Source organism: Amblyraja radiata, chromosome 6 (assembly GCF_010909765.2).
Source record: "Amblyraja radiata isolate CabotCenter1 chromosome 6, sAmbRad1.1.pri, whole genome shotgun sequence".
Lineage (NCBI taxonomy): Eukaryota > Metazoa > Chordata > Chondrichthyes > Rajiformes > Rajidae > Amblyraja > Amblyraja radiata.
In genome coordinates, this window is record NC_045961.1 from 96,410,366 (window position 1) to 96,425,359 (window position 14,994).

At 41.1% G+C, this 14,994-nt stretch overlaps 1 protein-coding gene across 5 annotated transcripts in view; it reads right to left on the reverse strand.

Moving 5' to 3' along the window:
* The window catches only part of herc2 (HECT and RLD domain containing E3 ubiquitin protein ligase 2), a 188,683-nt gene that overhangs the window by 78,368 nt on the left and 95,321 nt on the right, over positions 1-14,994 (reverse strand). For all 5 annotated transcript variants that reach the window (XM_033023263.1, XM_033023264.1, XM_033023265.1 and 2 more), the window contains exons 37-42: positions 13,407-13,599; positions 12,347-12,529; positions 11,102-11,286; positions 4,533-4,680; positions 4,247-4,440; positions 548-778 (exon numbers count right to left, since the gene is read on the reverse strand). In XM_033023263.1, coding sequence (XP_032879154.1) covers positions 548-778; positions 4,247-4,440; positions 4,533-4,680; positions 11,102-11,286; positions 12,347-12,529; positions 13,407-13,599 — 1,134 coding nt within the window. The remainder of the gene's footprint in view (positions 1-547; positions 779-4,246; positions 4,441-4,532; positions 4,681-11,101; positions 11,287-12,346; positions 12,530-13,406; positions 13,600-14,994) is intronic.

Below are 14,994 nucleotides of genomic sequence, written 5' to 3' on the forward strand. Positions count from 1 at the left end.
TATCTCTACAATTATATTATGAAATAATTCTTACAAAATTCTTAAGGGGTTGGACAGGCTAGATGCAGGAAGATTGCTCCCGATGTTGGGGAAGTCCAGGACAAGGGGTCACAGCTTAAGGATAAGGGGGAAATCCTTTAAAACCGAGATGAGAAGAACTTTTTTCACACAGAGAGTGGTGAATCTCTGGAACTCTCTGCCACAGAGGGTAGTCGAGGCCAGTTCATTGGCTATATTTAAGAGGGAGTTAGATGTGGCCCTTGTGGCTAAGGGGATCAGAGGGTATGGAAAGAAGGCAGGTACGGGATACTGAGTTGGATGATCAGCCATGATCATATTGAATGGCGGTGCAGGCTCGAAGGGCCGAATGGCCTACTCCTGCACCTAATTTCTAAGTTTCTATGTTTCTATGAAATGGCCTATCAAGGCAAAAGCACGATGGCTCTGTTGAGATAATGCAAAGGCAAGATGCAGAGCTTAGTAGCCACATATCAGTTTCCATTTGGAATATTTTGGAAGACCAAGAAACTAAGAACCAAGAACCTACCGGTTGTAACTGACTCAAAGGACAGACTCTGTATGTTCTCATATCGTGGAACTGCACTGTAATTTTTCCCTTGGGAGTAATTCTAGCCACGGTCCCCTCTCCAATTTCTTCTTGTATCACCTGGCCACCCAAGCGCAGGCGTCCATCTATTCCACCAATTACAGCCAACACTGCCATCAGCCCACCAATCTCTGAATTGTCCGAATCAGGAAAATAGTCTTCCAAGGCTGTCTGCAAGATGACAGAAGAAAATATTTCACACACTAAAAGACATTTCACTGTCTTATATAATAATACATGCCACAGAGATCGTTATCTCTTTTCCCATGAGGGGACAAAATATAGACACAAGGAACTGCAGATGCCAGAATCCTTCGCTGAACACAAAGTGCTGGAGAAACTCTGCCGGTCAGGCAGCATCTCTGGAGTACGTGGATATTGACATTTCAGGTTGGAATAGGTTTTTAGACACCCTTCAGAATAGGCAAAGTATGGCGTCCACTGAGACACACATCACGTGCAGTGCCTTCCATAATGTTTGGGACTACGACCCATCATTTATTTATTTGCCTCTGTACTCTACAATTTGAGATTTGTAATAGAAAAAAAATAAATCACATGGAGTTAAAGTGCACATTGTCAGATTTTAATAAAGGCCATTTTAATACATTTTGGTTCCATCATGCAGAAATTACAGCAGTGTTTATACATAGTCCCCCCCATTTCAGGGCACCATAATGTTTGGGACACAGCAATGTTATGGAAATGAAAGTAGTCATGTTTAGTATTTTGTTGCATATCCTTTGCATGCAATGACTGTTTGAAGTCTGTAATACATGGACCTCACAAGTTGCTGCGTGTCCTTTCTGGTGATGCTCTGCCAGGCCTGTATTGCAGCAATCTTTAACTTATGCTTATTTTGGGGGCTAGTCCCCTACAGTTTTCTCTTCAGCATATCAAAGGCATGCTCAATTGGGTTCAGATCTGGTGATTGACTTGGCCCCTCAAGAATTGACAATTTTTTTGCTTTGAAAAACTCCTTTGTTGCTTTAGCAGGATGTTTGGGATCATTGTCTTGCTGTAGAATGAACCCCGGCCAATGTGTTTTGAGGCATTTATTTGAACTTGAGCAGATAGGATGCGTCTATACACTTCAGAATTCATTAAGCTACTACCATCAGCAGTTGTATCATCAATGAAGATAAGTGAGCCAGTACCTTCAGCAGCCATACATGCCCAGGCCATAACACCCCCACCATTGTGTTTCACAGATGAAGTGGTATGCTTTGGATCTTGGGCAGTTTCTTCTCTCCTCCATACTTTGCTCTTGCCATCACTCTGATATAAGTTAATCTTCGTCTCATCTGTCCACAAGAACTTTTTCCAGAACTGTGGTTGCTCTTTTAAGTACTTCTTGGCAAACTGTAACCTGGCCATCCTATTGTTGCAGCTAACCAGTGGTTTGCATCTTGCTGTGTAGCTTCTGTATTTCTGTTCATGAAGTCTTCTGTGGACAGTGGTCATTGACAAATCCACACCTGACTCCTGAAGAGTGTTTCTGATCTGTCGGACAGGTGTTTGGGGATTTTTTCTTTATTATAGAGAGAATTCTTCTGTCATCAGCTGTGGAGGTCTTCCTTGGCCTGCCAGTCCCTTTGTGATTAGTAAGCTCACCAGTGCTCTATTTCTTCTTAATGGTGTTCCAAACAGTTAATTTTGGTAAGCCTAAGGTTTGGCTGCTGTCTCCAGTTTTATTCTTGTTTCTCAGTTTCATAATGGCTTCTTTGACTTTAATTGGCACAACTTATGGTCATCACTCATGTTAACAAACAGCAATAAAAGTTTCCAAAGATGGTGGAAAGACTGGAGGAAAGACTAGTTGCCGAGAGCATTTAGACACACCTGAGCAATTACAAACACCTATGAAGCCTTGTGTCCAAAACATTACGGTGCCCTGAAATGGGGGGATTAAGTATAAATACAGCTGTAATTTCTACAGAGTGAAATCAAAATGTATAAAAATGGCCTTTATTAAAATCTGACAATGTACACTTTAACCACGTGATTTTTTTTCTATTACAAATCTCAAATTGTGGAGTACAGAGGCAAATGAATAAATGATGGGTCTTTGTCCCAAACATTATGGAGGTCACTGTATTTAACAGTAAAATCGCTTTGCCTTCCATGTTCGTAGGAAAGCTTATAAACATATGATTGTTAAGGATTTGGACACGCTAGAGGCAGGAAACATGTTCCCGATGTTGGGGGAGTCCAGAACCAGGAGCCACAGTTTGAGAATAAGGAGTAAGCCATTTAGAAAGGAGACGAGGAAACACTTTTTCTCACAGCGAGTGGTGAGTCTGTGGAATTCTCTGCCTCAGAGGGCAGTGGAGGCAGGTTCTCTGGATGCTTTCAAGAGAGAGCTAGATAGGGCTCTTAAAAATAGCAGAGTCAGGGGATATGGGAAGAAGGCAGGAACGGGGTACTGATTGGGGATGATCAGCCATGATCACATTGAATGGTGGTGCTGGTTCGAAGGGCTGAATGGCCTACTCCTGCACCTTTTATCTATTGTCTTATACATTTTGAAATGGATTAGAACGTAACCCACATCCAAACTAATTAAGAGTTAGATAGAAGAACATTTTTGAATATTCCATCAAACAACTAAAAGGTTTTTTTATTTTCCCCTATTTTTTTTCTAAATGGGGAGAGAATCCAGAAATCAGAGCAGCAAAGGGACTTGGGAGTGCTGGTGCAGGATTCCCAAAGTTAATCTGCATGTCGAATCAGTAGTAAAGAACGCAAACGCAATGTAAGCATTTATTTCGAGAGGGCTTGTATACTAAAACTGGGATGTAATGTTGAGGCTCTATAAGGTGCTGTTCAGGCCGCATTTGGAATATTGTGAGCAATTTTGGGCACCATATCGGAGGAAGGATGTGCTGGCTCTGGAGAGGGTCCAGAGAAGGTTTACATTAATGATCTCAGGAATTAGTAGGTTAACATATGATGAGCATTTTCCAGCACTGGGCCTATATTCCCTGGAGTTGAGAAGAAAGAGGAGGGACCTCCTTGAAACATACATAATAGTGAAAGGCTGGTTGTGAAGAGAATGTTTTCATTAATGGGAGAGTCTAGGACCAGAGGTCATAGAATTAAAGGACATTCTTTTAAGAAGGCGATGAAGAAGAATTTATTTAGTCAGAGGGCGGTAAATCTGTGAAATTATTTTCCACAGAAGACTGTGGAGGCAAAGTCAGTGGATATATTTAAGGCAGAGATAGATAGGTTCTTGATTAGTATGGATGTCAGAGGTTATGGGGAGAAGGCAGGAAAATGGGGTTTGGAGGGAGAGATAGATCAGCCATGATTGAAAGGCGGCGTAGACTTGATGGGCCAAATGGCCTAATTCGACTTCTATCACTTATGATCAAAAATTCATTCAAAGGTAAAAGCGAAAATTACAGAAGGGGACAGTAACTGGGGAGGGTACTATTGTTTTTTCCTAATTCAACACCTGTTTCATTGTTGGTTTGCACATGTTCTTGTCAAATTGTGTTGTTTTTTTTAATGTTTAACTAATGCTTTGTAGTGCAATATGTTATCAAGCCAACTGTATCTTAGTCAGAAAAAAATCATTTTACATGCACTAAACAAGAAAACGGGGGCAAAGAAGAAATTGAATGATGTACTTACTGCCTCTGATTGTTTATCTGTCATGATTTCACCGACACAGTTGAGCTGAGAATTTATGTACTCATTGATAAGTCCATTCCATTGATTCAGCGAGTGAAGAGTTCGCAACAGGGCAACTATCTCCTCTGCTAATGTGCTACTATGAGTGGCAGTCAGAGAAGCCTGAGGCCTAGATTTTCTTCTTAGCATTCCTTCTGTGAAAAGATAGCCAGGAAAACCATGTATCTATCGATTGTTTAAAAAAAAAAAAAAAAGTTTTTTGATTAAGCAAATAAACACAACTCGCCTCTCAGGAGTGGAAGGTCAGATGAGCAGGTGCTTAGAAGACTGCCCAAAAATATGAACAATTTTTCAACAAGGTGCTTCATGTCTTGCGATCGCTCATCCCTGTCCCATGAAGGAAGGACTGCTTGCAGTAAACGCAGGGCTAAGATCTTAACACAAACAGAAAGAAAAACACATGAATAAAAGCATTCTAGAAATTGATGCATTTCTCCAAAAACTCATTAAATTTCCAGCTCACAGCTGGTCAATAAGCACTTTGCTTGATAGCCTGGTACTCAGAAATTCAACCTTACACAAGTTCCTAGAATTGAATGCTATTGAATCAGGCCTTACACAATGGTAGACCTTCCTTTTGCACAACCCATCGTCACAGAGTGTGCAAGGGAATCCAGAAAATCAAGGGGTCATTCAGTGGGTGAGACTGCAAGAGAATTGTAATTTTTTTTTAATTGATATAACCATATAACAATTACTGCACGGAAACAGGCCATCTCGGCCCTACAAGTCAGTGCCGAACAACTTTTTTCCCTTAGTCCCACCTGCCTGCACTCATACCATAACCCTCCATTCCCAAAATCAATAACCCCACTCTCACCATCGACGGCACCACTGTCTCCCCATCTCCCCAGGCCCGCAACCTTGGCGTGATCTTTGATTCCACCCTCTCCCTTGAGCCTCACATCCGCCATGTCATTAAAACCTCCTTCTTTCATCTCCGCAACATCGCCAAACTCAGACCCTCTCTCACTCCGCCTGCTGCTGAAAGACTCATCCATGCCTTCATCTCCTCCCGACTGGACTATTGCAACTCACTTCTCCTTGGCATCAGCTCCACCTACATCAACCGACTCCAACTGGTCCAGAACGCAGCCGCCCGACTCATCACCCACACCAAATCCTGGCATAACATCACTCCAGTCCTCAAAAAACTTCACTGGCTTCCCATCTCCCACCGGATCACCTACAAAATCCTGGTCCTCACCTACAAAGCCCTCCACCATCTGGCCCCCACATATCTCATTGACCTCCTCTCCCCCTACCAACCCTCACAGTCCCTCAGATCCACATCAGCCGGTCTCCTCTCCATCCACAAGTCCAACCTCCGCAGTTTTGGGGACAGAGCCTTCTCCAGGGCAGCTCCCAGGCTCTGGAACTCCCTCCCCCAACTGATCCGCAATTCCGTGTCCCTCCCCATCTTCCAGTCCCGCCTCAAGACCCATCTCTTCACCTCTGCCTATCCTTAGCCCCACGTCCCCGTCCCTTTTCATCTGTGCATTAATTGCCTCATGCTGTGTTTTGTATTGAATTCTGTCTTTACTTTGTGTACTAGTCATGTCTCTACTATTTATTTCATTCCCCTTACATGTTTTTCCTATACATGCTCAATTTTTGTAAGGTGTCCTTGAGACTCTTGAAAGGCGCCCATAAATAAAATGTATTATTATTATTATTCCCTTCTCATCCATATGCCTATCCAATTTATTTTTAAATGATACCAACGAACCTGCCTCCACCACTTCCACTGGAAGCTCATTCCACACCGCTACCACTCTCTGAGTAAAGAAGTTCCCCCTCATGTTACCCCTAAACTTCTGTCCCTTAATTCTGAAGTCATGTCCTCTTGTTTGAAACTTCCCTTTTCTCAAAGGGAAAAGCTGATCCACATCAACTCTGTCTATCCCTCTCATCATTTTAAAGACCTCTATCATGTCCCCCCTTAACCTTCTGCGCCCTAGAGAATAAAGACCTAACTTATTCAACCTTTCTCTGTAACTTAGTTGTTGAAACCCAGGCAACATTCTAGTAAATCTCCTCTGTACTCTCTCTATTTTGTTGACATCCTTCCTATAATTGGGCGACCAAAATTGTACACCATACTCCAGATTTGGTCTCACCAATGCCTTGTACAATTTTAACATTACATCCCAGCTTCTATACTCAATGCTCTGATTTATAAAGGCTAGCATACCAAAAGCTTTCTTTACCACCCTATCTATATGAGATTCCACCTTCAAGGAACTATGCACGGTTATTCCCAGATCCCTCTGTTCAACTGTATTCTTCAATTCCCTACCATTTACCATGTACGTCCTATTTTGATTTGTCCTGCCAAGGTGTAGCACCTCACATTTATCAGCATTAAACTCCATCTGCCATCTTTCAGCCCATTCTTCCAAATGGCCTAAATCACTTTGAAAATCATCTTCATTATCCACAACACCCCCTATCTTGGTATCATCTGCATACTTACTAATCCAATTTACCACACCTTCATCCAGATCATTGATGTACATGACAAACAACAAAGGACCCAACACCGATCCCTGAGAAACCCCACTAGTCACCTGCCTCCAACCCGACAAACAGCCATCCACCATTACCCTCTGGCTTCTCCCATTCAGCCACTGCTGAATCCATCTTGCTATTCCTGCATTTATACCCAACAGTTTAACCTTCTTAACCAACCTTCCATGAGGAACCTTGTCAAAGGCCTTACTAAAGTCCATATAGACAACATCCACTGCTTTACCCTCGTCAATTTCCCTAGTAACCTCTTCAAAAAATTCAAGAAGATTAGTCAAACATGACCTTCCAGGCACAAATCCATGCTGACTGTTCCTAATCAGACCCTGTTTATCCAGATGCTTATATATATTATCTCTAAGTATCTTTTCCATTAATTTGCCCACCACTGAAGTCAAACTAACAGGCCTATAATTGCTAGGTTTACTCTTAGAACCCTTTTTAAACAATGGAACAACATGCGCAGTACGCCAATCCTCGGGGACTATTCCCGTTTCTAATGACATTTGAAATATTTCTGTCATAGCCCCGGCTATTTCTACGCTAACTTCCCTCAATGTCCTAGGGAATATCCTGTCAGGACCTGGAGACTTATACACTTTTATATTTTTCAAAAGTGTCAGTACTTCTTTTACTTTGAAACTCATAGTATCCATAGCTACTCTACTAGTTTCCCTTACCTCACATAATTCAATATCCTTCTCCTTGGTGAATACCGAAGAAAAGAAATTGTTCAATATCTCCCCCATCTCTTTTGGCTCTGCAGATAGCTGTCCACTCCGTCTCTCCAATGGACCAATTTTATCCCTCGTTATCCTTTTGCTATTAATATAGCTGTAGAAACCCTTTGGATTTACTTTCACCTTACTTGCCAAAGCAACCCCATGTCTTCTTTTAGCTTTTCTAATTTCTTTCTTAAGATTCTTTTTACATTCCTTATACTCCTCAAGCACCTCATTTACTTCATGCTGCCTATAATTATTGTAGATCTCCCTCTTTTTCCGAACAAGATGTCCAATTTCCCTTGAAAACCAGGGCTCTTTCCACTTTTCACTGTTTTCTTTCAACCGAACAGGAACATAAAGATTCTGTACTCTTAAAATGTCCCCTTTAAATGTCCTCCATTTCTCTTCTACATCCTTCCCATAAAACAAAATGTCCCAGTTCACTCCTTTTAAATCATTTCGCATCTCATCAAAGTTAGCCTTTCTCCAATCAAAAATCTCAACCCTAGGTCCAGTTCTGACCCTCTCCATAATTATATTGAAACTAATGGTATTGCGATCACTGGACCCGAAGTGCTCCCCAACGCATACCTCCGCCACCTGTCCCGTCTCATTTCCTAACAGGAGGTCCAACACTGCCCCTCCTCTAGTAGGTACCTCTATGTATTGCTGCAAAAAACTATCCTGCACACATTTTACAAACTCCAAACCATCCAGCCCGTTTACCGAATGTGTTTCCCAGTCTATTTGTGGAAAGTTGAAATCTCCCACAATCACTACTTTGTGCTTACTACTAATATCTGCTATCTCCTTACATATTTGCTCTTCCAATTCCCGATCCCCATTTGGCGGTCTATAATACACCCCTATAAGTGTTACTACCCCTTTCCCACTTCTCAGTTCCACCCAAATAGCCTCCCTAGATGAGCCCTCCAATCTATCCTGCCAAAGCACTGCTGTAATATCAGAAGAATACCTGGTAGATCAATAGGAAAGTATGTTTGGGCCAGACGGTTCAAATTGTCATCAGCTGAGGATGTGGTTGCAGACACATAAGTAGCCACATAATAACTGCTAGATATCTTCGAGAAACAAGGGTCTAGCAAGAAGCAGGAACTGAGGAAACAATTTGTCAAAGTACTGGAGATTGAAAATTGAAAAAAAAATCCCAAAGACCGATAATCCATGTCGGAGGTTTGAAGTAAATGACTTTCAAGATGGCAGATGATCTGGTGGTCATCCTCCAATGTTCTGCAGGTTCTGAAATCAGTTTGGTCTTGTTAGATACAGCATGGAAACAGGCCTTTCAGCCTACTGAGGCCATCGATCACCTGTTCACACTAGTTCCATGGTATCCCATTTTCTCATCCATTCCCTGCACATTAGGGACAATTTTACAGAGACCAAGTAACCTATAAATCCGGACATCTTTGGAACGCGGGAAGAAACCCATAAGGTCACAGGAAGAATGTGCAAACTCAACAGACACCACCCGAGTCAGGATCAGACCTGAAGCTCTACTAGCTGTGCCATTGTGCCGCCCTAATTGCTCCTGTTAATTGGAATGTAGCAAACATGACCCGACTATTAAGAAAGGAAAGAGAAAATGGTTAATATCCACCCACTAGCCTGACAGGTGGCAAGAAAACTACTGGAATCTATAGTGAAAGATGTAGTACAAGAAAACCTTGAAAAGAATAAAATGATTTTGCAGAGTCAAAATAGATTTATGCAAGGAAAAAAAAAATTTCACATTGACTAATCTGCTCCAGCTCTTTGAGGAGTGTTCTCTTTGACTAATAGAATAGATAAGGGGGAAACCAATGGATGTGTTGTATTTACGTTTTCAGAAGGCTTTCGATAAACCACCACAAAGGAGATTTTTTTAACAAGGTGAGAGCACATGGAATTGGAGATAATTTACTGACATGGAGAAAGAGTTGGTCATTAGACAGAAAGTAATGAATGGGAATAACAGATATTTTCTAGGTTGTAACTGGTGAGTTAGTGGTGGTATTGATGCCTGGGCCCCAACTATTCACAATCTATTTCCCTAATCTGGCTCAATGTTACACTTAAATGTTACACATCCAAATATATGCCAAACTAGGCTGCGAGTACAGAGAAGGGTATAAAGAAAATTGATGGGAAGCATAAACATGCTTAATGGATGGAGCACACAGCAAAATGAACATAATGTGGAAGAAAATGTGAGAGTATCAACTTTGGCAAGCATTACCAAAAAGCAAAGTATTTGTCAAATGGCAAGAGATTGGATAGCAATAATGTTCAGTAAGACTTGTGTGTACTTATACATTACTCTAACGTGCAGATATAGTGGGCAATCTGCTATGTTAGCCTTCATAACAAGAGGTTTAGAATAAAAACCTCTTTAGAAGCAAGCCTTAAGACAATTTTATTTGAAAAAAAGATTAACTGATTTCATAAGTGAGGAAACTGGAGTAGACAAGGACTGTATTCCACAAAGAATGAGAAAGATCTCTTTAAAACTTACAAAATGGTTAAAAAGCTTGACTGCCCAGATACAGAGAAGATGTTTCCCTTGACAGAGAAATCCAGGACCGGGCAGAGTTTAAAAGTAAGGGATACACTATTTAGGACTGAGAGGAGAAAACATTTCATTTCCACTGGTGAACATTGGAGGCTGTGGAACTTCAGTCATTGTGTTTATTGAAAATTGAGATTTCTGAGCATTCAGGGAATGAAGGAATACTATGATCGTACTAGGAAATGACAGAGGTATTAGATGAGCCATGACCTTAAATGGTGGAGCAAGTTTGAATGGGGAAAGCCTGGATTCTGCTCGGATTTCTTACATTCTTGAGTTTGAACAAAGATCGTGGCCAATGGTTCTGTTTAGGGATGAGAGGTATGTGGGTGCATGGTGGGAAGAGCTGGGAAAGAGGTGGGTTGGAAGTACCTTGGTGAAACCAGATATGAATGTTCCTTAAATAAGACATACTCATGGTGTATGAGTACGTGTTGGACTCTGTCAGACCCCCCAACTTTAGATTCCACAGACAGATCTATTTTCACTGATTATCTCATAAGTAATAAAAGCAGAAAATACTGGATATACTCATCAGATTCAAAGGTCTCTGACCTGAAACTTCAATTCTGCTTCCTTCACCATAGATGCTGCTGACATGTAGGGTATCTCAGTCTTTTCTGGTTTTATTTCAAATATCCTGCATCAGCATTTGAATATTGTTTAACAATATTCCTCACTTTGTAGGAGCACAAAAACAAATACTTATATGTTTGGATGATGAGTGTGTGGGGGAACACTTTAGACAACAAGCGTATTTAGTTGAGAGATACATGGAAACAGCATGGAAACAGGCCCTCCGATCCACTGAGTCCATGAACTCACACCAGTTCTATGTTCTCCCATTTTGCCCCTCCCTACACACTAGAGGCAATTTACAGGGGCCAATTAACCTACAAATTGTTTTAATAATATTTTAAATCCTTCTAGACCTTGGCTCTTCTAAAAAAAGAATTTAACAGAATTTCTCACCTGCCGCTGCAAAGATACAGCAATGAACGACTGTTGTCCTTCCACAATCCTGGTTAGCAAGCTAATCCATTGAGGCGAACTCATCGTGCCACACATTCGAGGAGTAAGTGCTATGCTCCTAATGAAACCCAGTGTACACCAGCTCCTGTGCTGCTCTCTGGATACAATTTTGTTTACTGAAGGAGCTAGAAATAATAACATGAATATTTTACCTTTTCCCCAAAACACGTGTGCTTTTATATATTGCAGCAGATCGATGCAGACAATAAAAGTATTCCTCAAAGATTGAATTGCAGAATTTAAAAAAAAACATCCATTCCAAACTCCTGGCAACATATTTGCTTATACATCCTGTCAGTCTAAGGCCAGCTTTTGATTACCAAAGCTCTTCTTTTGCCAAGTATAACAAACTGATATACAAGAACAACAAAACCATTCTTCTCAATAGGAATTATTCATAGTCCAAACAATTAAATAAAACAATTTTATCATTGACTTTATAGAATACATAATCTACATCCAGGTGTTTAGGAATGACCTATAGTTTAGTTTAGAGATACAGCGTGGAAACAGGCCCTTCGGCCCACCGAGTCCACGCCGACCAGTGATCCCTGCATATTAACACTATCCTACACATACTAGGGACAATTTACACTTACACCAAGTATATAAACCCAAGCCAGTTAGCCTACAAACATTTGTGTGAGCACCCGCTGAGTTTCTCCAGCTTTTTTGTGTACCTTCGATTTTCCAGCATCTGCAGTTCCTTCTTAAACCCGTAGTTCCTCCTACAAACCCGTAAGTCTTTGGAGTGTGGGAGGAAACTGAAGATCTTGGCGAAAACCCACACGGTCACAGGGAGAACGTTCAAAGACCGTACAGACAAGATCTCTGGCGCAGCAAGCGCTGTAAGGCAGCAACTCTACCGCTGCGCCACCATGCCGCCAACAAACTTTGTGAGATTGGGTAGATGACCAGTAAATGTAGAATTTCAACACAGATCCAATAGTTAATAACCAGTCACAATGTGACTAAGCAGCTGTATGCAATGAGAAACCATAGAGCTTCTATTTTACAATTCCCAGAAGCATTACAGCAGACTATCGTACTTCAATATCTCAAAAAATAAAAATATCATTATTCTAGTTATTTTAAAAAGGTATTTTTAATTCCTTAATAATAAATGAATGAACTTGAGACATTGTCACTATTTAAAGATTGATCCCATATTTTACAGTTCAATACCTGTTTTATCCGAGGCTCCACTCTCCACCAGCATCCTCAAAAGCCCACATAGAGTTTTAATAGCTTCATTTGGGACAACATCTGAGTGAATTCCAGCAGAAAGGGATAAAATCTGCAGAAGGTTAACTGTTGCCATCAACAGCATCACTGTTGGATGGGTGTTCTTTTCCACAGGTTCCACTTCTGTGCACACAAGAAAATGTTATGCTGTATTATTTATTTTTCTAAAAGCAAACATTTTTTTTTCTCAGCCTTCCAAAAATGTGAACTGAAGCTCACATCAATTGTCACATCAGTCTGAAGAAGGGTCTCGACCCGAAATGTCGCACATTCCTTCTCTCCAGAGATGCTGCCTGACCCGCTGAGTTACTCCAGCATTGTGTGTCTACCTTCGATTTAAACCAGCATCTGCAGTTCTTTCACATCAATTATACTTGATAAGACGCCATTAGATACATGCAGAGCTTACACTGAATGCCAGAGTTGCATTCATTGTGAAATGGCTCAGAAACCCTCCAGGACCAAGACTCGCTAAAATATAATGTGACTAAAATTAAAATAAAAGTAAAAAAATAAAATAAATAGATATAAAACATGTTGACAACCCTGTCAGAACTACATTTTCAATTCCTGCCTAAAGAAGAGTGGTTTCCCCTTTATAAAATAGGCTGAATCAAAACTTCTGTATTCAGATCCAACTGCTTCAGTTCAGTTTAGTTAATTGTCACGAGTACCGAGCTAGTGAAAAGCTTTTGTTGCATGCCAACCAGTCACAGGAACGACAATACATAATTACAATCAAACCATTTACAGTGTTTAGGCACATGATAAGGAAGTAACATTTAGTGCCAGGTAAAGCCAGTATTCCTAAATATTTAGAGGAAAGGTAAATTATTAAATTTCAATTTCAACCTTTCAATGTTGAATTAAAGGTTAGTTTAAAAATCATTCTGTTGCGTAGTTGTATGTCCCAGGATATGTCTTTCTCACAAAAAGCATCAAATCAGCAAGTTCCATCAAGAATAAATGTTAATAATTCACCAAGTATTTAACCACTAACCAGCGTCATCTTCTGTATCGGAGTCGTCAGCAGTTTGCTGTGCAGTGGGCGGTGGATCAGCCAGTTTCAGGTCGTACTTCCCTTCCTTTCCCATCCTGTAGGAGTTGGTGCTCCCAGTGTCCCACTGGACCCTGATCCAACCATCGTCGCCCAATTCCCCAATGACACGGCCTAATCCTGGAGGAGGTCCATCCTGAAGTAGAAGATGCAAATGGACAAGGTAAAAAATTATAAATGAAACAATATACCAGATATTAATTTTATAACACATAAAGTCAAATCAGATTAACATCCTCTTTTCTTGGACTAAAAAAAACCTGAAAGAGTGGAGCAGCGAAGAAGAAAATTAAGTGTTTTCGATCGCCAAGGGTTTTAAAATGAAGGATGAATTTCTCAGAGAATATGCTTTTTTCCCCACAAGTACAATCCTCGCTTGTGTTCAAGAAGGAACTGCAGATGCTGGAAAATCGAAGGTACACAAAAATGCTGGAGAAACTCAGCGGGTGCAGCAGCATCTATGGAGCGAAGGAAATAGGTAACGTTTCGGGTTTCGGCCCGAAACGTTACCTATTTCCTTCGCTCCATAGATGCTGCTGCACCCGCTGAGTTTCTCCAGCATTTTTGTGTACCTACAATCCTCCCTTTCCTGCTTTTCCCTTGCCTACTCCCTACTTGGCACTTTAGATCAACAATCAGTTTATGGTGAAATAAAATTGTCATCAAAAATGATTAAACACTTCTTTTCTGACAGCTTCACTGCAACCAATATCAAAGTTGTGATTGCTGCCTCACTGGAAAGAATTCAACGTAACCTTTGAATGAACTACGGAAACATAGTGTGCATACACAGCCACGAAAGGTACTCATTATGCAAACTTATTATGCAAGCTTCACCAGATGAAATTTTAAACACTTTCATAAATCAGAAACAGAGTTAAGCCCCCAAATCATAAAAAGACTTCTCTGTTTTCGCCCAAAGAACATCAGGATCAGACACAAAAGTTCACATTAAACAAAAAAACTTGGCCATGAAGCAGAAGTGACAGAAAAACTGCAGAAATCCATGGAAGGAGAGCATAGGTCCAATTAAAATAATTATAAAAATAAAAGGCGGCACAGTGGCCTAACAGGCAGAGCTACTGCGTCACAACACCAGAGATCCAAGTTGATCCTGACCCCGGGTGCTGTGCTGCCTACACGGAGCATAGTGTTCACTCTGTGACCGCGTGGGTTTTCTCCAGGTGCTCTTGTTCCTCTCACATCCCAAAGACATGCAGGCTTGTAGGTTAATTATTCTATGTAAATTGCCCTTAATGTGTAGAGTGGATGTGAAAGGGGGATAACATAGAACTAGTGGGGTGGGAGATTGCAACCTTCACGTGGCCCACCCAGTTTCGACTAATGCAATCAACCCGACGTGCACAGACAAGATCAAATAGAACAAGTTGATCAACAACTTTAGGCTGTGCACGCCAAACGCAAGAAGACGATAGAACTAGTGTCATAAGGTCCTAAGTGATAGTAGAATTAGGCCATTCGGCCCGTCAAGACTACTCCGCCATTCAATCATGGCTGAACCAACCCCATC